A 22381-nucleotide genomic window follows, 5' to 3' on the forward strand; every position below is an offset into this window, starting at 1 on the left:
CTTGTAATACTCAAAATATCCTTCTAATGTAGATAGTATTATTTCCCCATTTTATAGATAAATATAGGTTTAGAGATCTCAAATATCCCTGATTGGCTCCAATCCAGAGATTGTGCTTTTAGCCACACCCTTCTTCATATAAGGGGAGTTAAGTTTAGGCTGGGAGTCATGTGGTCTGGAGATAAAGTTCATTTTAATTTATGGAAGTAAAGTTTAAATGTGAGGAGAGGAGACTCATTGAGATGCCCTGGTGATAGAGAAATTTTCAAAGGCTTAGAAAACTATACTAAATCCATTAACATATATTAAAATAATATGAAATATTGTATTCTGGCTAATTCAGAAAACTTACATTTTTATTTCAAAACATAACAATGACAATAGCAATTAACATTTAAATGCACCTATGTTTTCTCATTTGATCCTACAATCACACCATGAATTAAATGGTGTAGTTATTGCATTCTTTTTAAAGTCCCTTATGATTGCTTGAAATGCCAGGCTGGGACTCAAACATTTGTATTTTGACTCAAAACTCCATCTTATTTCCTTTTAACTATGTAGTTTCCAAGCTATAAATATTGGGAGTACAGGAGGATTTAAAAATTTATGATAAAATTGTATTGTTATTTTTATATATCCTGAAAAATTCATCTACCCATCCTTCTTTTCTCCCTTGCCAGCATGGTTCTAGGTGCTGGGTACATAACAGAAAACACAACAGCCGTGGTTTCCACCATTATGAGCATGAGAATATTGTCAAATGGAGGAAGTCTGGCATGGAACAAATATAAAAGTCTGTGGTTAAACCTGCACAAAGTGCTTAGAAGGAGAACATTGTGCTGTAAGGGATTATTAGAGGAGGCTGACTTGACACTGGTTGAAAAGGCAAAGCTTCTCCAAGGAAGTGCTATTTAAACTGGGACCCACTGAAGGACGAAGATTCTGCTGAATTAATGGACCAGCAGTTGTAAGGTAATATAGACATAGAACTTACTGTTAGAGGAACTCAAAGAAGGTGGCATGTGCTCTGTTGGAGAGGACTTAAGGCCAGGTAAGGAGTCTGAAATTTATATTAAGAAGATAGAAAATCTTCGATTTCTATCATTTTTTTTTTAAAGCAGAGAAATGACATTATACAGTTTAGTTTTGTAAGATATTTGTGGGGGGGAGAGGGAAAGATGGTGGTTACTGTAATGTCTGATGAATTGACTAAATTGGATTCTGAGAGTAATAAATAGATTTATCATGTTATTTACAAATCTTGATTTTTTTATAAAAGTTGAGAACAGAATATAAAAAAAAATCCAATTACTTAACATTTCCAGCTATTTGGTTTCTTTAGATTTATCTCATATAGATCATTCTTATGCAGGTCAATAACATGTCATTAGAGTCCCAAAAAGAAATGGGGAAAAAACAACTCAAAGATAGATTTTATGATTACTTACCTGCCTAATTCCCAAAATAATTTTAAAACATTAAAAAAAAAAACAAACTACAAGGGAACAAGGCTTAATAATGAAGCAAAAGGATTAGAAAATTATACTACAAAATCTATGCTGGGTTTAGTTATTAGTTGTCAATCATCAGATTCATTTCTGAGATGCATGACAGGGAGCTAGGAGGTTTGAAAGGAAGTAAAACATTTTTTAAGGCTTTTTTGTTTGTTTGTTTTTAAAATAACTATGTCATTTAAATCTTGAGGAGGTTTATTTGGAGGTAGACACTTTGAGAAACTGTTTCTGCCCTTCTTTGTCTCAGTCCATCTCTTTTTCAATCAAGATTTCTTTTTCTTTTGCTTGTCAAAGCACCCTTGTTTCTGAAAGCTCCCAGAAAGGTCTCCAGAGAAAAACAGAAAAATAAGATGCATAACAATGGCTATAGGCATTATAGACCCAAACTCAAGAAAGGATGACATTTTCTCAAGGTTGTTACGAGTGTAGTAGAGGAGTATTTAAGACAAAAGCCCTAGGAAAGTGTATGTATAAAATAAATTTTTGTAAAAAAAAAAATCCATCATATACCTCAGCTCACTGACAAAATAAAATATCTTAAAGAATACGTTACTGAATAAAACTGAAGATGGTATGACATTTGTCTTTGGTCTTTCGCTGACTCATTTGGGTCTACCTTTCTGAGGTAAATCCAGAATCTCACCAACATTTCACTGTTGTGAGAATGCATCAGTAAAATTGGTACAAATATTTGTCAAAAGTTATATGAAACCCAATTGGCAGATCTCACCTAGCTCTAGTAATTGTTCTTCATGAAATGAAAAATTGTCCCCGTGTTCACTAAGAGCACTTTAATTAGAATGGAAAAGAAGCCAGGATATCCCCAGTTATAGTTTATAATAGGAGTTATATAGAAAGGGGTGGCAGAGGTGGGTCAAGGGCACCAGAATAAAAAGACACCACTGAATACTAATTGCTATTGACCATTTTGAGAAACAAAAGATTCCACTTCACATTAGCATCCATAGGACCAAGGCAACATACCTCCAACTCCACCTCCCTTTGTGGTTTAAGATTAAAGTGTTGCTTAAAATTACTCTGCAAGACAATTTCAGTGAATTTGTTAACCAGGAAACATCAGACAGACTGAAGTCATCCTCTGCTAATTTTGAAATACCCCAAAGCTGTGAATGATGTAGCTCGTTGTGCTCAAAGAAAAACAGGGATTTTGAATTTCATTAGATACATTATTTGTTCAACTAGAATGTGGAACTGTCACTTTGTCAGACTAATTAGAAGCCCTGAAGTTGGTGGTCATAATGCCCAGAAGAATATATTTTTTGTTACATCTCAAACCACCAACCAAATTTTATTCTTTTCCCTTGTAGATATCCTACATTTAGACAGTCTAGTTAAGCCCCTGCTTGAGACATTTGAATTCCTCTTAATATTCCTAAGACTATTCCTAAATATTCCTATTATTTTGAATACCATCATATTCATCCAAATTAGTTTCCAGGCAGCATAGATTAAATTCTTTTTCCTTGAGAATCTGATTATTTGAGTCCTTTGCATAGAATATATCTTCAACTGGAAAAATATTTTAAAATATATACAACAAAAATATTAATGGATTGTCTATTTAATTTTTAGTTAAAATATTGTTCACTCACTTCATTTAAAATGATTCTCTAAAGAATCTTATTTTTGTAAAATTAAAAATAGATGTGCTTAATAAGGTTAATAAACAATTTTAACAATGAGTAAATGCAAGCTACATCAAAGCCACTCTCTTTAGAAAGAGCGCATGAAATATTTCCTTGTTGAATGTGTACGATAAGAACAATAGTTAAAAAAAAACTTAGGTAATTAAGAAAATAAACTATTGTATTTTACAATTAGAATTAGCTTAAAATGCCACCAAATCTATTATTCTAGGATATCAAGAACCCAGAAGTTAAGTGATCTCTGAATAGCTGACAAAATTTTTGTCATTTAATGAAAGAACAAGAGGGGATTGCTTATAAAAGTCATCTTAACAATGGGATTGGATCTAATATTCAAGTTGATTAATTAATTACTCAACTAATAACTAGATCTAGTCTAAAACACTGAGATTGTATATAGGGCATTCCTTACCCCAATAGCACATTCATTTCACCTTCTCTGTTAGGGAGAGTAAAATAATAGTCATCAACTGGGTAAAAAAATCCTGAAAGACTTCTAAGAACTGATTTCAGCTCATGAAGTAGTAGAAAATTTGAGAATAAAAAACTGATACTCATTTGACCACAATAATGATTAGTAACTAGGTCATTAGTTCATGTGACGAAAATCTGTAATCAGGATCTTGGTGAGTTATTTGTTTTAGTAATTTAGCCACACAATTGCTATCCAGTGTAGCATTGATGTCAGAAAGTATATGGCATTAATATGAAGGAAATCTGTCAGTTTTAGGCTTATAAACTTGGAGAAAACTCAGAAGTTGAAACAAATACATTAATATCACTTCCTTAATTTATATGTAGCACAAATTAGAATAGCTACTACTTCAATAACATAGTAATCAAAACATAGCTTTCCCTAGAAGAAGAAAGTATGGGTCATCCCTAACTCCCCAGAATCTTCAATTAGTAATTTAAAAAATGATTATTGGGTATATTGCACAGACGTGTAAGATTCTCCATCACCTTTAAAGTTTAATTTGAATGCTTCCTATAAATCAGGAATCAGTAGCCACTGAAAAGTGGGGGGCTAATTTGTTGCTATTCAATCTTCTTACATACGATGGGAAGGATATAACTTTGCAATGCAATACACAATTATTACGAGTCCAGCATTGTGTTACATTCTTTGCAAGCATTTATCATACTTAATTTTCTCAATGTCAACCTTATGACTACTATCTCTCCCACTTTATGGAAAGAAAAACCTGAGTCAAAGTATGATTTTATCACTTGTTCAAGGTCATATAGCTAGTAAGAGGAGAAATTTAGTTTTGAACCCAATCTGGTTGATTTTAGACTCCATGCTCTTAATCACTAGGATAATTTGCTTGTGTGGGTGTTACAGATGCGTGTGGAGCTTACACATAATAGAGGAGGTGTGGAATATAGTACTTTCATGCATGTTATTCTATCTTATATACTATATTTTTCCTCAAGCAACTTTTAATCTTATATTTTTTCTGGATAAAGAACTTGCAAATTTTTTTTTTTTTCCCCTAAGAAAGAGCATTGACAAAAAGGTTAAAGTTAATTTTGGATTAGCGAGAATGTTTCATTGTTCACAATGCCTAGCTACATGAGAAGAAATTTAGTCTAATCCTTTCTGAAAATATCTCTCAAATATATTTAAATCTTAACTGATTTCAGAGTAGCCCACATCCATTCTCCAGTTACGAATAAGACTGTTCGGTATGTCACCATCAGACAGAGTAACAGAAATTACTGTATGTTTTATTAAAAACCTATTTTGTCTCTCTCTCTTTTTATCCCAAACTCTAATTTAGTTGTTGTTCCCTTAGGTACAAAGTACACAGTTCATAATTCATTTGATACAAAATGTCAGTTTAGATTCTTGCCTGTCTTTGATAAATGAGAAAAAACATGTACATTTCAATTTCCTCAATGCCAGAACTACCAGGAACAACCCCCTGTTGTGCTTCTCAAAGACCTTTGTGTTAAATTAAACATCAAGATTCTGAAACTGTGGGGAAGGATCTTTCCAAGACAGAGAGTACAAGTACATGAGACAGAGGGAGACGGCTAATGCTTTTCCTACCAGTTGAGTGATATCCCCCAAAGAGCACCTTTGATCCTCAAATTAGTCTTCACTTATAATTTAATATGCCACAACCAGTGTGCTGTTTCCTTACATTTAGCTTTAAAAGGCGGTTGTTAGAATCATCAAGGAAAATAAAAATTTAGATGTTTAGAGGCAGGTTTAATTTTCAACCTAAATAATAAAAGGTTATATACATTTTGTGCTTATCATAGATATTTAATCTTCTTCAGACAAATGGTCAAGTGCATACTTCTGTGCTGCCTGGTCTTCTGTGTGTGCACGTATTTTGCCCCCTATGAAAATCCACGAAGGATGGTGATGGGTTTGTGAACCCCCTTAACAAACTGAGGCTTAGAGAGGAGGTCACTTCCTCAAGATCCCTCCATCAGTACATGGACACACTGGGGATGACGGGTAGTGGTTAAGTTAAAATTCAGACAGCTGGACAGATACTACAGCATCTGTTCTTAACCGATGCACAAGTTAAGAGACACATTCATTTGAGCCTTTATAGAGTCAACTGTGTGAGCAAGATTTGAGACTTTTTGTGTGGCTGAGGACCCTAATGCAGACTCCGAGACACAAGTGCTCCTCCTTCCCAATGGCTCTGAGGACACGGATGGTCATTCCTGTGACTGCTCCAGGGAACGATTCTCTTACACACTCACACTGTTCATACTACTGGGTTCTCCAATATTCCACTTGTGAATAAATCTCCTCATCCAACTGCTGTATTTTTCATCTGATGTTCATGGAAAAAAATTTCTTTAATGTAGGGAGAAAAGATTCATCCATCTTTCTTCTACAAATATAGGCTTCCTTGCTCTCTTTCTTTTAATAAAGTTTTTTTTTTTAATTTTGGAAATTCACCCTTTTAAATAAGTCTCTCTTAGTAAGAGTGCAAATTACGTACAATCAGAAGATCACATCTATTCATCTCCCTTGCGATACGGAAGGCATTAACACAAAGAATTCAATTTTAATATAGGCCCAGAGAAAGGACAACTTAATAATTAGCACTAATGACACCACTGTTACACACTAATGTTTTGGGTAAATGTTTGAACAAGTTCTAATGATTTTTTTTTTTCTGTTTCATACCTATACAAAAGCCTCTGCAACAGCAAAGCAGATCAAAAACTTAAATTTTCTATTATAAGCCAAAGAAAGAAGTGTAAATGCTAATGCATGTCATCAGAGTGCTAAAGGTTCAGAAATATTTTCGGAAAAATGAAACGAGTCTTTTCTCTTAAATAAATAAATAGAGGCTATTTCAATATTCTTTTCATCTCATTAGAGTTCATCTTAGAAACTCATGGACAATTATGAAAGAAGTTGGTCAAAATACATGGTAGGCAAGTGAGTACTTCTATCCTTGCTGGGAAAGGATCGTCCAACTGGTTAAGGTTTGCTATCTAGTCAGAGTACACACTACATAATACTGCTTTTTCTGGATGCTTCTTTGTAAGGCTGGAAAAATATCTGTTTTAAATGAATTCTTCCCCCTCTCATAATAATGTCAATTTTAAATGCATGGGTCATGTAGTTCATTGAGGGGGATTCTCCAGTTCATCGGCAACAGGTTTTGAACACCTGGAATTTCACTCAAACAATACCCTTGGAACTCTGTTTGACACAACAGTAGAGTCAGGCCACATCTTCAGACTCTTGTTGACTAGTGGAGCCTAGAAATCTGTGCTACCTTTGTAAGAGAGGACGCGAGCCATCAGGGGAGGCTGCTTCAAATGAAAGAGCATAGTGTCTCAGAACCAGGCTTCCTTCGCTAGGTTTGAATATGGTCTCTGCCATTTACTAGCTGCATGACAATCTCTTTTCTTCAGTCCTCTCATGTATAAATAGGGATAGTAATAGCACTTCTCTCATAGACTGTGTGAGAATTAAATGAGTTAGTATATACTATAGAGCATCTGCACCTAGTAAGGGCTGTCTAAGTGTATGACTCACTACAGCAAAGATTCACTATCTTTGTCTAATAAATGATTACATGATCCTAATTGTTCTCTAGGCAACTGGAGACTGTATCAGCCTCCTCGGCAGAGCTGAATCTGTGAACTCCTAGAAAGAAAAATCTCAACTATGAGGTCTAATCACCAGCAAATCCTAGAATTCAGGATAAAGATGTAAATGACTTGAGGAACACATTTCAAAACCCCACAGTGGAAGTACAGCCACAAGACGCTCATTAAAGAAAATTCCCCAGAGGGAAGAGACTCAGGTTTTAGTTACGTGGAGTTCCTTATAACAGATGTTCTGTGAAGGAATCGGAGAGCAGAGGAAATTTAGCTGACAGCGTCTTCCCAGTAGGGTCGATTAGTGTTCCTCAGTGCATAAAACTTCCTGCCTGTTGCTTTCTGGTGCCACAGGTAGGACTCAGCATCTGGAATCAGGTAGCCACGGTATCTCTTCCTGCCCCATTCAGGGAGACTGAGAGACAGGCCAGTTCCCTTACAATGGGAAGGCCTCTGCCCCTGAGAATAGAAATTCTATATTTAAAGCCAAGTTAAGAATAGGCACCTGTTCCACCTACTTTTTCCTTAGCAATTCTGTATGTCAATTACAAGTGGGCAGATTCAGAGACAAGATCATGTAATTTTTTTTTTCTTTGAAGGTATTCTAAAGATGATCAGTGGTTTTCAAACTTGTCTATGTATCCAGATTTAACCTGGGGAGGGGAGAGGCAGGCATCTCATAAAATAGAGATTCTGTGGTCCCACTTTCCAAATTCCTGATTCAGCAGATTGAGTATGGGGCTCTGGAATCTGCATTTCTTTTTCTTTTTCTTTTTCTTTTTTTTTTTAATATTTTTATGTATTTGAGAGAGAGAGAGAGAGAGAGCACAAGCAGGGAGAAGAAGAGAGCACAGGGAAGCAGACTCCCCACTGGGCAGGGTCGTGGGCAGGATCACAGGGCTTGGTCTCAGGACCCTGAGATCATGACCTGAGCTAAAACCAAGAGTAGTTGCTTAACCAACTGAGCCACCCAGGCACCCCAGAGTCTGCATTTCAAACAAGTTCCCAAGGAATGCTGATACTCCTTTCCTAGGATCACACTGTGGGGACCACTGGTCTCATTCAAGTCTGCCATTTTAAAGATGAGAACCTAGCATCAGAGTCAAGTAAAGTTACCTAAAGCAGACCTAATAGCTAATTGGTGCAAGATTCGTTGCTAGAGCTCAGAGCTCGAGATGTAAAAATGGAGAAGTGTCTCAGCAAATTGCCACATGCAGTGACTCTGAAGAGGACCATCAGAATGGGGTCAGCAATCTCATAGTCCTAGTCATTATTATTTCATTTCACATCAGGCTTGCTTCCTGAGGCTTCCACATTTGACAGGTCAAACAGAAGCCAATATATACATTGAGTTGCCAGTTTGGTGTGATTTTCAAGAAATTAAGAGGCTTCTCTAAATGCAATCTACTCTTTTTCCTTTCTCTCAAGCATGTTGTGGTTTAAACACTTTTGTTTTCATGTGATGGAAAACCCAACACATATAAGGTTCAATAATGAAAGGGGTTGGGTCTTATAACTAAAAAAAAAAAAAAAAATCTAGGTAATGGTTGGTTTCAGGCAGAGCTGGATTCAAGGCATCAAGAGATGTCTCCAGAATCCAGTTTACCTCCTTCTCTCAGATCTCCTCGGCTTCCTCCCATGTTGGCTATATTCTCAGAGTCCTTTAGGGGCAAAATGACCTTCAGGAGATCCAAATGAATTCCAGATTCAAATCCAGAGCCCAGCATATATCTCTGTCGGCTACACTGATTTCCTGTATCTCATTACCTCTAATTGGAACATTTATAATTCCTGGAAAAAAAATCACTGTCATCAGAGAATATGATGTTCTCATTGGCCAGACTTGGTGATAGTGTCCATTCTACATACAGCACATGTTCTGCGCATGGGAATCCAGGGTGCCCAGAGGGAAATCCGAGCACCGTAATCAAAAGAAAGAGTGGGAAGGGTGAAGACACGTTGGGAGCAAAAATAAGACAAGGCCACTATGATTCACTGGGGGCATGATAGTAAGCATTACTAATTTCCTACTATGTGCCCAGAGCCAGACAAATGGTGAGAGAGATTTAGAAAGTAAGGAAGGAAGGAAGGAAGGGACGTAGGGAGGAAGGAAGGAAGGAAAGAAAAAGTAAGGAAGGGAATGGAATGAAATGGAATGGAAAGGAGAAGAGAGGAGAAGAGGAAGGGAGGGAGGGAAAAAAGGAAAAGAAAGCAAGAGAGAACAGATCCACTAAGACTCCTTTATCTACAACCATTCATCCACACTTTGTCCTTAGCATGGATTTAGACTCTAGTAGATAAGCATGAAATGCACATGAGACATTTAAATAAAAATGGAAGCAAGTATATGTTCTAAAATGGCTGTGGAAATGTAAAGAGAAGGATTGCTCTCATGCAGTATGAGCCAGATACCCTCAGATTTCTAGTTTCACTTGTCCCAGCTAATTAATAATCACGAATATCATACTGGCTGCAGTGAATTTGTTTACTGTTGCCACAATCTATTCTTCATTAAGTTTTTACAAAATTTTAGAGCCTTTAGACTCTAGATGATCTATATCCCTTTGCCGGGATACAATAAGGATTTTCTTGAAGTTCCTAATGAATGAAAAGAGATAGGAAATACAGTCTTTAAGTACTTAAGGTATATTAAGAACTTGTCTCCATTTTGTAAGTGTTTATACAGACAAGTAAATGTTCACAGAATTTTATGCAAGTCAGGCATAGATTCTGTCTACGATAACAAAGGTAAAAGGAAAGAATGAGATATTATTTTTAAAAAATAAAGCAAAAATTTCTTTAGGGCACTCTAAGAATTCAAATAAAACTTCAAGTTGCTTTCAAACTGCAGAGCCTGTCAGACAGACATGATTTTTATTTAACCTTAAAGTTATAGATAACCTTTATACCAAGATAAAAAAAACAGAAAGGGGAATTGCACTTATTCTTTTTAAAAAATATGATTTTTAAATATCAATGGAACTTAAAGAGATAATATTTCCCACCTCTCTCCCCTGGTAACGTAGGAAAAATGTGATATCTTTTTCTTTTTCTTTTACTTTTTTTTTCTTTCTTTCTTTTTTTTTTTTTTTTTTGTCTTTCTGCAGCCCCAGGATGCTCTAAAGATAGCACTTAATTGTGTGTGGGCATGTGTATTTCTATGTAAACCACAGGAGAATATGCAGATGTGGGAAGCCAGCAGCCCTTTGCTGGAGGCTTGTTGAGACCATGGTAAGCACACTTCAAAGTTTCCTTCCATCCTCTTCAAGACTCAGAAGTTAGTCCTTTTCTAAAGTATTTTTATAAGAAGGAAGCTCATTGTCAAGACAGCGACATGCAAAGTGAGGAAAATTTCACAAATTATGATGTAGAAATTGATCCTTCTTCTTGGTTGATGTCATGCAATTTTACAAACACACATGCATGCACACACAAATACACACACACACAAAGAACAAGGTGAACTAACAATTCTAAAAAAGTTAAAGGTAAGATTTTTTCATAAGAGGATTTGACAACGTGTTTGAGACAGTCATAAATACTTCCTTTCTGTTCTCGTAACATACTTGGAATTGAGCATAGGTTAAATGAAAGGTCCTGGTATATGTTTTCAAAAATACACTATTTATTTTATTAAGAATTTAAATACTATTTATTCATTGAATCTGCCTACTATCAACAAGTGGATTTTTCCAGAAGAAAAAGAGCGCATTTGGAAGACTTGCACAGAGGTACATAACCTTATGTCCAACGGCTCCAAAGAGGTATTATGAACTGAATGCAATGTAAATTGTAAAGGTTTTAATATACTGAAGGTAAAGATAAACCATCTGTTTACATGGTAGAATGTTGTTTTAAAGAAGGCTATGCCTCACGATCTCGTATCTTCATGGTGACTCTTATATTAGGAAAGGCAGTTAATCTCATCCTTCCTTGACCTCATTCCTGAATAAGAAAATACACAATCTTAGCCTACTATTTATTTGGCTTTCTGATCTACAGTTTATTTTAAACATTTCCATTCCTTTGTATTCTTTTCATTTTTAAGATATCCTGTGGCCACCTGCATGCTGAAATTTTGACTTAAACATCTTGCAAATAAAGTGGATCCAGAGTAGATGAAAACCAGAAAACACATGCTGATGGAATCTTTATTTGTACACTGCAAGTAAGCTTTTACAATTTTTAGTACTATTAATTTCATAAAAACACACAAAAAGGGGCACCTTGGCATGGTACTAGAGATTTTAGGAAGGCTAGGAATTGTATTCTCAGTGCTACAGCAAATGAGGGCTGCAAAATATAAGGCAAGTGTAAGATAAAATGGAGTTTGCCTTTGCAATTCTTATTCTTTGAGGATTGTTTATTTATTTATTTATTTATTTATTTTTTAAATCTCTCCCTGCTTTTTGAGCTTCTAATTCCTTCTCATTCTCTTAGAGATTCTGACCTAAAATGTTACTAATCTCCTTATGGTTGGCCCGTAGCATTACCCACACCATTCTTTCTAAAAGATCTTGGGAATTTCCATTAAGAGGAGAAAAAAGCAGAGAGAGAATTCTGTACTTCCCTTTAAAAAATGAAGGAGAAGAATAAATTCACTGAGCAAGTCATACCAAAAATTCCAGACTCAGTTCCCACTCAATTGAAAGAATATAATCAATGATTTCTTTCTCTTTTCTTTCAGAGGCAGAGCTATTGTAACATGTAAACTCAGAGGAGAATTTGATAGTGTCGTCCCCTCCCTCCTTCTAGGGTAGACTGCCCCCCAGGGTAGATCATCATTCAGCCCCCTTTTATGCTTTTCCTTCTGGTATACAATAGTTACTCTCTATACCTACCTACTCTTAACAGATTCACCAGATTATTTTTTTAAACTTCCTTTTATTCTGTAAAATACCAAAATGGATACTCAACTACTCTAGTTCAAGGGCAAAATTTTGCAGCTTCAGTATACTTTCCAGGAGACTTCACTTTATTTTCCAAAATGGACAATTTGTACAATCATGAGAAATAATAAAAAACAGTTGTATTAAATGGCTAGTTTTGGAGTGGTTTGTTACACAGTAATAGGTAGGTGTAAAAGCATTCCAGTCTTTTAATGTTTAACCAAAAATTAATTCCATACTTCAATCTATGAAAATTCAGTGGCTAACATATTATTGTTTTAGCAATATTATTGGGCAAATATTATGTTACTTTTCAAAAAGCAAAGATTTCATTTCATTACTCATAAGTGCATTGTCTGAACAACTACTAAGCTTTCCTACTGAATGGAAAACGAAATGCACTTTCAATTCCAAGATTCAAATTTTCAAAAAATATATTTAAGGAAAATTGGGAAATGGTGAAAAATATTTAGTAAAAATTTCAAACTCCTCTCTTTTGGCTAACATTAACAAAGTTATGAAAGTACTTATAAATAAAATATACATATAATGGAAATAAAAAATAATCATAAACATTGTATCTAATAAGTGGCTTGGTATGAATACAGAACAGATTCTATCAAGAAAAAAATGTACTGCTTTTCTGCCCACTGAAATCCCAAGATAACCAATGAGAGCTTGATGTAAAAATCATTTGCACATTATGATTCAGAGGTCATGAAGGGAGATATTTAAGCTATTTTAAAAGGAAAATTACTTTTCATCCTTTTAGCTTTACTTCATCATCGAATACACATCACAACCAGGCTTTAGCAGGGCTGCTGGCCTGTCGATATTTATGTCAATGCTCTGAGGGGTAAATGTAGGAAGAGACTGGAAATATAGGAGGACAAAATGTAGGAGGTCTCTTCAGAAAGCGCAAAGACTCTGAATTTCGCTTGTCCTCCCTCACTGTCCAGCTTTCAGAGGTAAAAGTCTTCTGCACACCCAATTCCAATGGTGCTAGACACAAGCTGGATGTCTTATAATTCCACTCAGTTCTGACACTATCTACCTGAAGATAGTATTAGAATCTACAGGTTAAGTGTTCAATCCCACAAGACTGGTTCCTCTCCCCCACACACATACAAGCTGTGCTTCTGACAAAACAACTATAAATCCGAGGTTTCCATGACCTCCTCCTTAGGTTCGATTAATTTGCTTGAAGAGTTCACAGAACTCAGGAAACCCATTTACTCAGTAGATTACTGGCTTATTACAAAGGATATAACCCAGGAACAGCCAGAAAGAAAAGATGCATAGGACAAGGTATGTAGGAAGGGGCTCAGAGCTTCCAGGCCCTATTCAAACTGGCCACTCTCTGCAAATATCTATGTATTCACCAACCTGTAAAATTTTTTAACTGCATCCTTATGGGTTTTTATGGAGGCTTCATTACCCAGACATGATCGCTTAGGACTGGTCTAACCTCCAGCCCCTCTCCCCTCCCTGGGGAGGGAAAGGACTGAAAGTTCCAATCCTCTGATCACCTGCTTGACACCACTGGAAACCAACTCCTACCCTTAGGTGAAATTCAAAAGTCACCTTAGTAACACAGCAAAAGACAACTTTATAGTTCTCATCACCTAGGAAATTCCAAGGGATTTAGAAGCTCTCTGCCAGAAATGGGGCCAAAGACCACACATGTATTTCTTCTGAATCACAATATCACAAGAGGCTCAAAAAGAGTATTAGCAGTGAAATAGAACAAAGAAGGTAGCAAGCACCAAATATTTACCAAGACAGCCACTGTGCTAAGCACATTACATTGTGCTGTTTAATCCTCTATCAGGTGGGAATTACCACTGAGCCAGTTTTACGGATGAACAAACTGAGGCTCAGATTTATCTGTGAGTTGCTCATAGTCACACAGCCAGTGACTAAAGGAGGATTCAAATCTAGGTGTGTGGGATTCCGAAGTCTAGGCTTTTACAACGTGCCTAACGATTAATTCCAAATGGATTACACTCTTTTTAATTCATTGATGTTTTAGGTGGTAGGAGGTGGGGGTTGGGGGGTCAAGGGAAGGAGAGACAAACTCAAATTCTAAAGCAAACCACTCAGAACCATTTTTTGCCTTTCTCAGTTTTTGATTTTCTAATAACCCGTACCTTTGGAAAAGAACCATGTTCTTCAAGCTTAGTATTTTTATGAAGTCTGTGGGTTATAATAATTCTCATCAATTTGAAGGTATAAATGACAAATTATTTACCATCCTAGAAAACCAGATTAAGTTCACAAACTCAGGTGGCTCTGAGTTCCTTTCACTGTTACAATAAAGCAGTTCAGAGAAAGATAAATAGAATAAAATTATTCCTTTTGGAAAAATATAAAAGTTTCATAAAAAATCTGTTTCTAGCTCGTCAGTATGGAATTTGTCATTAATCATTTTAAACTATGCCCTTTTATGCTGCTTCTGTCTCTTTTAGCTTTCTGAGTAGGTCTTTGATGTAACAAAGACAGTTTCAGACAAGATTTCAGTTCATCTGGAAAAAAAAGGTTTAAGTCTGGAGGCAAAATGCAGTGTATTTAAAATTTATATACTCTATAATGCCTTTGTTCTGAACTTGAAGATCCTGAAAAACTTCTAAGCTTCTTTGCCTTCCTCCTCTAAGCTCATTTGTTCTTCCCTTGCTTATTATCATGCAACTGTGACTTTAATGGAGGGGGGGCGGTTTCCATCCTTTAACTACATGCAGAGTCATGGCTGACCCTTTCTGATCAATTGCCAATCCATACAGGTTTGACTGATAAAAGAGCCAATTAGATTTAAGCAAATTAAGGGACATCACCAATGTCAACCACTTATTAAACTGAATGCTGAATTCCATGCATACAAAACACTAATGCACTGAGCCCCATTAAGAGTTGAAATCCTAACCCCATTAGTAACTCCAGACCTTGAAGGGGTAAAGGTCACAGGAAAGTTTCATATTTATGGATTAACATTTGGATTCCGTTTTTATTTTTTTAATTTTTTTTCCTAGAACTCTTGAACCTTCACTATAATGCTATTCAAGAGCTCAGATTAAATATATTCTTCATTTCTATGAGTATCCTAGTGCTAAATATGAGCATTATGTTATTACAAACAACCAAATAATATAGTCATTGTAGAAATACAAAAACCTGAGCATGGAAGAGGTTAGAGATATGCTACAGAAATGAAGGAATAATAACCCCCAAGACTCTTCCAGTTGACCAAATAATCTTTCAAACGAATTTTTAAAATAAAAAGTGTGTGCGATTTGGATTTGCCAATGTGCATTTTTGTGCTGAGCTCTTGGTTCCACGATCCCACTTGCCTTAATTTCCAGCTTCAAAATAACTTGTGTTTATCAGATTGTTTAATCATATTCCTTTTTCTGCTTGTTTAGTTGAAGTCGAGAGCCTTATTTTTTTTTTAAAATAAAATTAATTTTCTTAACACAAGAGCAAGGAAACAGGGAAATGTGATGGAATTAACTAGGATTTGAGATTAGGTCTTGTTTGACTGTTTTTTTTTTTTTAAAGATTTTATTTAGTTATTTTTATTTGACAGAGAACACAAGTAGGCAGAGAGGCAGGCAGAGAGAGGAGGAAGCAGGCTCCCCGCTAAGCAGAGAGCCGGATGCGGGGCTCGATCCCAGGACCCTGGGATCATGACCTGAGCCGAAGGCCGAGGCTTTAACCCATTGAGCCACCCAGGCACCCCTGTTTGACTGTTTTGTTTTTTTTTTTAATTTTTTCCAGCTTTAGTGAGGTATAAACTGCATTTCCATCATTATTCTTTCTCATCAGAAAAATAGAAACATAGAGAAAGGTGGTATCAAATAAGGCATTTCATAACCATTCTGTTCTACACTTACCTAAGTAACCACCATAGAGAGGGAGTCAAAGAGCAGTGAGTTTGAGCAATTTGAGAGTATTTCTTATATCTGATGCCCTGTCCTCCTTACAGTCTGGGGTCCTTGTCACATGGGCATGACCACAGTATCCCTACACTGGACAACAGTGTGCAGAGGGGGTCAAATTCTCCATAGCTGGTTACAATAGAAGGTTGCTCAGATAGAAGACAAGGCATGAACAGGCTTGAGCAAGAGAAGCTTACAATTTAAAACTCTTAATCAAGCTACCTGGACTGACTGACTGATTGATTCTTTCACTCACCGATTATTCATTATGCAATTATGATGCACCAGGTTTGGTCTAGGCACTGAAGATCAAAATGTGAATACAAAACAGTCCCTGCTGTGGGGGGGTCTTATAACCAGTGATTGTGACAGTTCCATCAGACAGGCCATTTCACTATAACATAATTGTATTCTAGGACACCTAGGGGCCCTATATCAGCCTCAGTTGGTAAAAGACAACTTTCTGAAGGACCTATTTCGAAGTTGAAACCTTAAAAATGAGTAGGACTTGGCCAGATCTAGGGGGTCAAGGCAGTTTTCCAGACCACATTTGATAGCAAACATTTCACCAAGAAAAAAATAGCATGTCTATTTTGCCTAAACCTTCTATTATTATATTTTTCAGCTATACTAAGAAGAAAACATAGCTAAGGGTATTATCATTACAAATCTTGCATAATCCAGCAGTGAGAGAGAGCAGGAATTCCACATCACCAAAAAAGAGACTTAATATTTGAATCAAGGAAACGGCAAAAAATGGTAACAATCCAAATATAATGGAAAAGTAAATAGCATACAGAACCTTCTCTGCCCATAAGTTGGTTCACTTCTGTACATCGGTTCATTTATTATTCATTTCAGTACAAAGCACAGTTCACTGGATAAAGGCATGGAAGATTTCTTTAATAACTCTCAGTACTAATTTAATTCTACTTAAACACACATATTCTAGTGAATGCCACATGCTTTTCAGCATGATTTTATGTGTAAATCAGGATAATATGTTTTCAGATCATTAAGTAAAAGGAAGCATGAACTAAAACCTATTTAATCAATGAGGTGTCACCTTTAAACTGCCACAAGGTCATAAAAAAGATAATTTCAAAGCTATAAGTTTCCTAATTGTAATCAACAACAATCTAATGATAAAAAAAAAAAGTATGTCTTAATGGCTACAATAAACTTGAGCAAATCAATGTCTTTAAAGACATTTTGCTTCCTCTTTTGGTGAAGGGCCATCTCCCAAATTCTGGATTTCTGAGTTGAGAAAGTCAATAATTACATCATGCCCAGAGACTATGAGCCTGCAGAAGGCATGATAATAGCATGAATAAGCATCCACAGAGTAGACATAAAAGTAAACTCAGCAGTTGACTTCAGTTCAACTGTATGGCTGGAAAGAAAATTTTAGTTTCTTCCTGTTTGCATAATATTAACTCTTCTACTAACCACTGACAGATACAGGCACAGATTGTATACTGAGTTAGCATGAGAAGCTTGCTATGTTTAAGTGAATTGTATATAAACATGCACCCAGAGATATTTACTCTAAATTATTAGGCATTCCTAAGTGCATGAACAATGAATTAAATTGGTCCTATTTTATGAATATGATTTAACTTGCTGTAAATTACAAACCATCTAAATCAGTATGAATGCCATAAAAGGAATCTATAACTCATTAAATTCCCACATATCCTGTTAAGAAGGTATTGCTATGTAATTTAAAAATCTCCATTAAGGCACTAATTACTGTTTAATTTCTAAGTCTGAATAAAGGTTATTATATACTAAGGTATAGAGTCATTAAATGTTCTATCCTTTCCAGTATGTTGGGTTAAATTAAAAAATGAAGATATGAATGCCTAAGGTTTCTTTTCTTGATTTTGTTTTGTTTTGGTTTTTTGGTCTCAATTCTTAAACAAGCCCCTATCTAAATCCAATGTCCTTTTTAAAAAAAAAAAAAAAATTTTTTATTGGTTTATGAAATGTGACAGTGAGTCGTTCAGCTCTGTCTCTTCCAAGCATTCTTAAACAATGTGGCTTCTGCCATTTAGAGTTTCAGGTGTTTTGGTAAACATCTATTCATTAAGTCTTATAATGTCACGAAAGGTAGATAACAGTGAGTGGTTTTAATGATAGAGCAGGTATTAAATCTTTCCTTGAGAGAAGCGTTCTATACAAACTACAAATTAACTCTTCATTGTCCTCTCCTGAGGAGGCTTTTGCTGCTCTTAAACCCTTTGTGATGGGAGAGGTATTTATCCAGTCCTGCTGCTTAACGACATAGCGACATTCTCCCTTAGTCCAGAGACACTGGTTTTTGAAGCTGAGCTACAGTCGGATGTTTTAGAGTCCTTTGTCTTTTGTATTTTCAGAGAACAGACATTCCTGAACACCCAGTTGAGAATCACGCTCTTATTATTTTGAGGCATGCTTTGTTCAAGGGCTGTCCTTACCAATCTAACAGGGAGTTTTCTTCTTAGCAGTTAGTCACACAATTGGTTAAAATAAGGGTGGAGGTGACTGCAGATCAACATAATAATTCTAAATAAGTTAAATCAGTTATTTATACAGATAGTTAAAATAAAAGTATCTGGATTTTTATCACATTTCCCGTATAAAAGTGATACTATTGAACTCTAATCATTAGGGCGTGGAAGTTAAAGGTGCTTTTCCAGTGGTGTGAATAGCTTTCCCTTTCCATTTGCTGCACACACATGCAAAGCAAGAGATACATATGTATGATATATACCCGTACATACACACAGTGCAAGATGAAAGCAGTCTCAACAGAACAAAAAAAATCAGTAAGAGGGTCTCAGTCAAACAAAACAATAACCCAAACAACCAGAAATACAATTGAGCCTCTAAGTTCTAAAAAAAAAATTAATTTTCACAATAATGAAGCACTCAGGGGAGACTTATAGTAGAGCAGTTATATAAATCTATGTAGCCAATGTTGTTCATGGACTTACCCCCGGGTGGCATTGCCAGGGTTAAGGGGTCACTCATCAAGCTGCCTTGGCTATTTGAAGCATTCACTTGCACAGTATAGTTAGTAAAAGGAACCAGCCCCTCAATGAGTACCCAAACGTTGGTCTCTTCACTGCGGTGCATGACTTGTGTGCCATTCAGAAGAGTGTAGTTATTAACTGCTGGTAAAAAGGAAAATTATGAAAATTAGTGTATATTTAAGAGTTCATTCATTCATCCGTGATCAAAATAACTGAACTGTTATTCTAAGATGGCGTGCAGCTGTTCACAAGTATCATGCATGCAAGGACAACTCAGACACAGACACAGTAATTGATTCCATGATGGATTATTTACAATTGTTTGAGGGTTTTCTTCCCCCACCCTTGGATTTTTTTTTAAGATTATATTTATTTATTTGAGAGAGAGAAAACACATGAGTGGGGGAAGGAGCAGAGGGAGAGAGAGAGAGAATCCTCAAGGAGAGTCCCCCCTGAGCTCAGATCCAGACATGGGGCTTGATCCCAAGACCCTGGGATTGTGACCTGAGCAGAAGGCAAGACACTTAACTATCTAAGCCACCCAGGCACCCCCATTCTTGGATTTTATACGATATGCAGACTGGAGGAAATCACACTCTTTCCTCGCCATCTAGAATGGTTCTGGATATAAATAGTATATTTATGAGGCAAATTTTTCAGAATATTGCTGAAATTTAGTAAAATTTAGTTATCATTATGCCTAAAACACAGGAGTTGTTAACAATAGTTCTATTTACCTCAAATAGCCTTTTTTCTTTGCCAAAACAAAAAAATTTATTATTTATTTATTGTATGTCCCTTTAATTTCCCCCACACAGATTCTACAAACATAGGCAAATGAATAAAAAACACAGATGGTGCTGGACTTTAAGGGGAAAGCATATTTGCAAGATTTCCAGATAATGATACAATCTTTACTGGTTAAATGTGAAAAAATTAAAATATGGCCACATACCAATAATGATCTTGCACTGTATGATAAACAGAATAGTTGTAATAGTTATCAAAAATACCATATTTTGGACACGGTTTTATAGCAGAATATGGTGCAAAGAAAAGTACATGCATTTGATTGTTAGAAAGTTCTGCATTTGAGCCTATCCTTATCATTCTTGAGGAATGTGCTCTTTGCTAAGTTATTCAGTATGTCTGAATCTCATGTTTTTCATCTGAGAGTGGGGAATGATAATACTTTGATTGCAATGTTACTATGAAGATTAAATGACATCATTTCTTTACATTACCCAGCATATAATAGGTATTCATCTACAGCAACTAAGAAGTGTAACTGTTCTTGCTATAGTACAACTGATACATTACAAACAAAACATTTATAAACAAACTAATACATACAAAACAAACATTTACAACTAGCAAGTGATAAAGAATTCTACACTCTGTATTTTACTTCCTCTGTAGCAATTAGTCTTCTATTACATTTTCCCTCTCTCCCACCCAACAATGTATATGAATCAAAATTCAATGTTTTTCAATGAACAAAACAACATTAATCACATCTGCTACCCCTAGGTCATTGTCCAATCATGTTATACATCAAACTCTATAATTAATAAGGAATCAAATGACGTGAAAGAGGATCTCACATCTAGTTATGAGCATTTTCATGAAATGTGGGTAAGGCAGACAAAAACTTTAAAAATACACAAAAAACTTTAAAAGATACTTAAAATAGTTTTGGGAAGAAGGATGTAGCTGAAAAAAAATTATTGCTGCAAAATACACAGGTGTAAGTTAAATGTTTCCCATGACCAGAAGAAATCCCTAGTGTCATGCAAGAATTTATTGCTCTGAACTTGAAATTGGCACAACGGGGTGGTTTATTCCCAAGGGAATAAATGTACTTATGGGCTAAAACATGAGGATAATAATTTCTATTCAGTTTTAATAAAATAAGATAAAGATATGTTCACTGCTTAAGAATTGTTTTAAGTTCCTAAAATGGAAATAGATACCACAGATAGATCTATGTGGAGCACATACCAACAAGAAGTTCTGAAACCTGAAAAGTTGCCTTGAAAAGACATTTCCAAATGACACTTTATTAGCTCTCACAGGTTCTTTGTAACTAGTCAACCTGATTAGACAGATTATTGACTCCAACTGCATGCAGAGAGCAGGCTTTGCTAGGTTCTGATAACAATACGCTCAAGATGTACAAGACGTCGCTCCTGAACTCAAGAAACCTGGTTCAGATTTACTATGAATCCATTGTAAGCACTGTTGAAGAAAAATTACATTATCCACATTTGAAGACCTCAAGTCCCATAATGTCTAACTCCTTGGGAGAATTTTCAGTTATAGCTGAAACAATTGCTGCTGTTGTCACATACCCAATTGTAAAATTTCAAAAAGGTCAGCTTTATCCTGAAAGACCCAGGTAGATGCCTAATTGCCTCTGAAGTAGTATAACAGCACATACCTTACAAAAAATTGAAGACTACAAAATAACAATGAGAATTCTAAAATTAAGCCAGGAGAACACGATTTTATAAAATTTCAAGCCAGGTGCAAATGTAAGAACAAAGAGTTAACATCTAAGATTATAGTATTGGTAAGAGTTTTTTTCCCTTATATTTTGTTTGTTTCTGAAGCAAATTTCTAGCTGTAAAACAAACAATTTTGCTATCTTTGAAAATGGCATGGCAGGGCAAATATATTAAATACCACTCTATTCTAAGTTTCTCAGATAACATTAATACATGGTAATTATACAATTAGTTGTAACATTAAGTTCTAGTTATAGAACAATGATTACTCAGTAATTATAAGAAGTACATAATTACTCAATAATTATGAGAAGTATGCAATTACATAACCATTTTGTTCAGCTCAAAAAAGAACTTGTGTATCTCCAGGAACCACACAGCTGAGTGAGTCCAGTGCTCCCTTACCCCGCTCACATGCAGCTCCATTCATAAGCCTGGAGCAACCGTCAGGATTTCAACCCTCGGCGAGCTCACAAATCCCCAGATTTAAAACCAAAACCGGATCCACAGATTTTGTCTCTGTCTCCACTTTATTCTTCTCTTTCTTCCTTTGAACTGGACTGGTTTGAGTTCTGTGATCCTGGGGGAAAATTCTTAAAATTCAAGTCCTCAGATCCCCTCTGCCACCCTGCCTCCCCACTCTTGAGAGGGTCTCCCTTTACTGCTTTTCGCTGCATAAACTTTGTTTTCAGTCGGCTGGAAAATGCAGCCCCGTTGGTTCAGCTTCAAGAATCAAGCTAGAAAATGCTAAAATGATAAGCAT

General features: G+C 35.8%; 1 protein-coding gene across 1 annotated transcript in view; it reads right to left on the bottom strand.

The window, feature by feature from the left end:
- USH2A (usherin) overlaps positions 1–22381 on the bottom strand; it is a 678599-nt gene that overhangs the window by 266721 nt on the left and 389497 nt on the right. Inside the window, exon 37 of the mRNA XM_032872913.1 lies at positions 19073–19252. Coding sequence (XP_032728804.1) covers positions 19073–19252 — 180 coding nt within the window. The remainder of the gene's footprint in view (positions 1–19072; positions 19253–22381) is intronic.

The sequence above is a fragment of the Lontra canadensis genome, unplaced genomic scaffold, assembly GCF_010015895.1.
Source record: "Lontra canadensis isolate GAN:19392208 unplaced genomic scaffold, GSC_riverotter_1.0 scaffold46, whole genome shotgun sequence".
Taxonomy (NCBI): Eukaryota; Metazoa; Chordata; class Mammalia; order Carnivora; family Mustelidae; genus Lontra; species Lontra canadensis.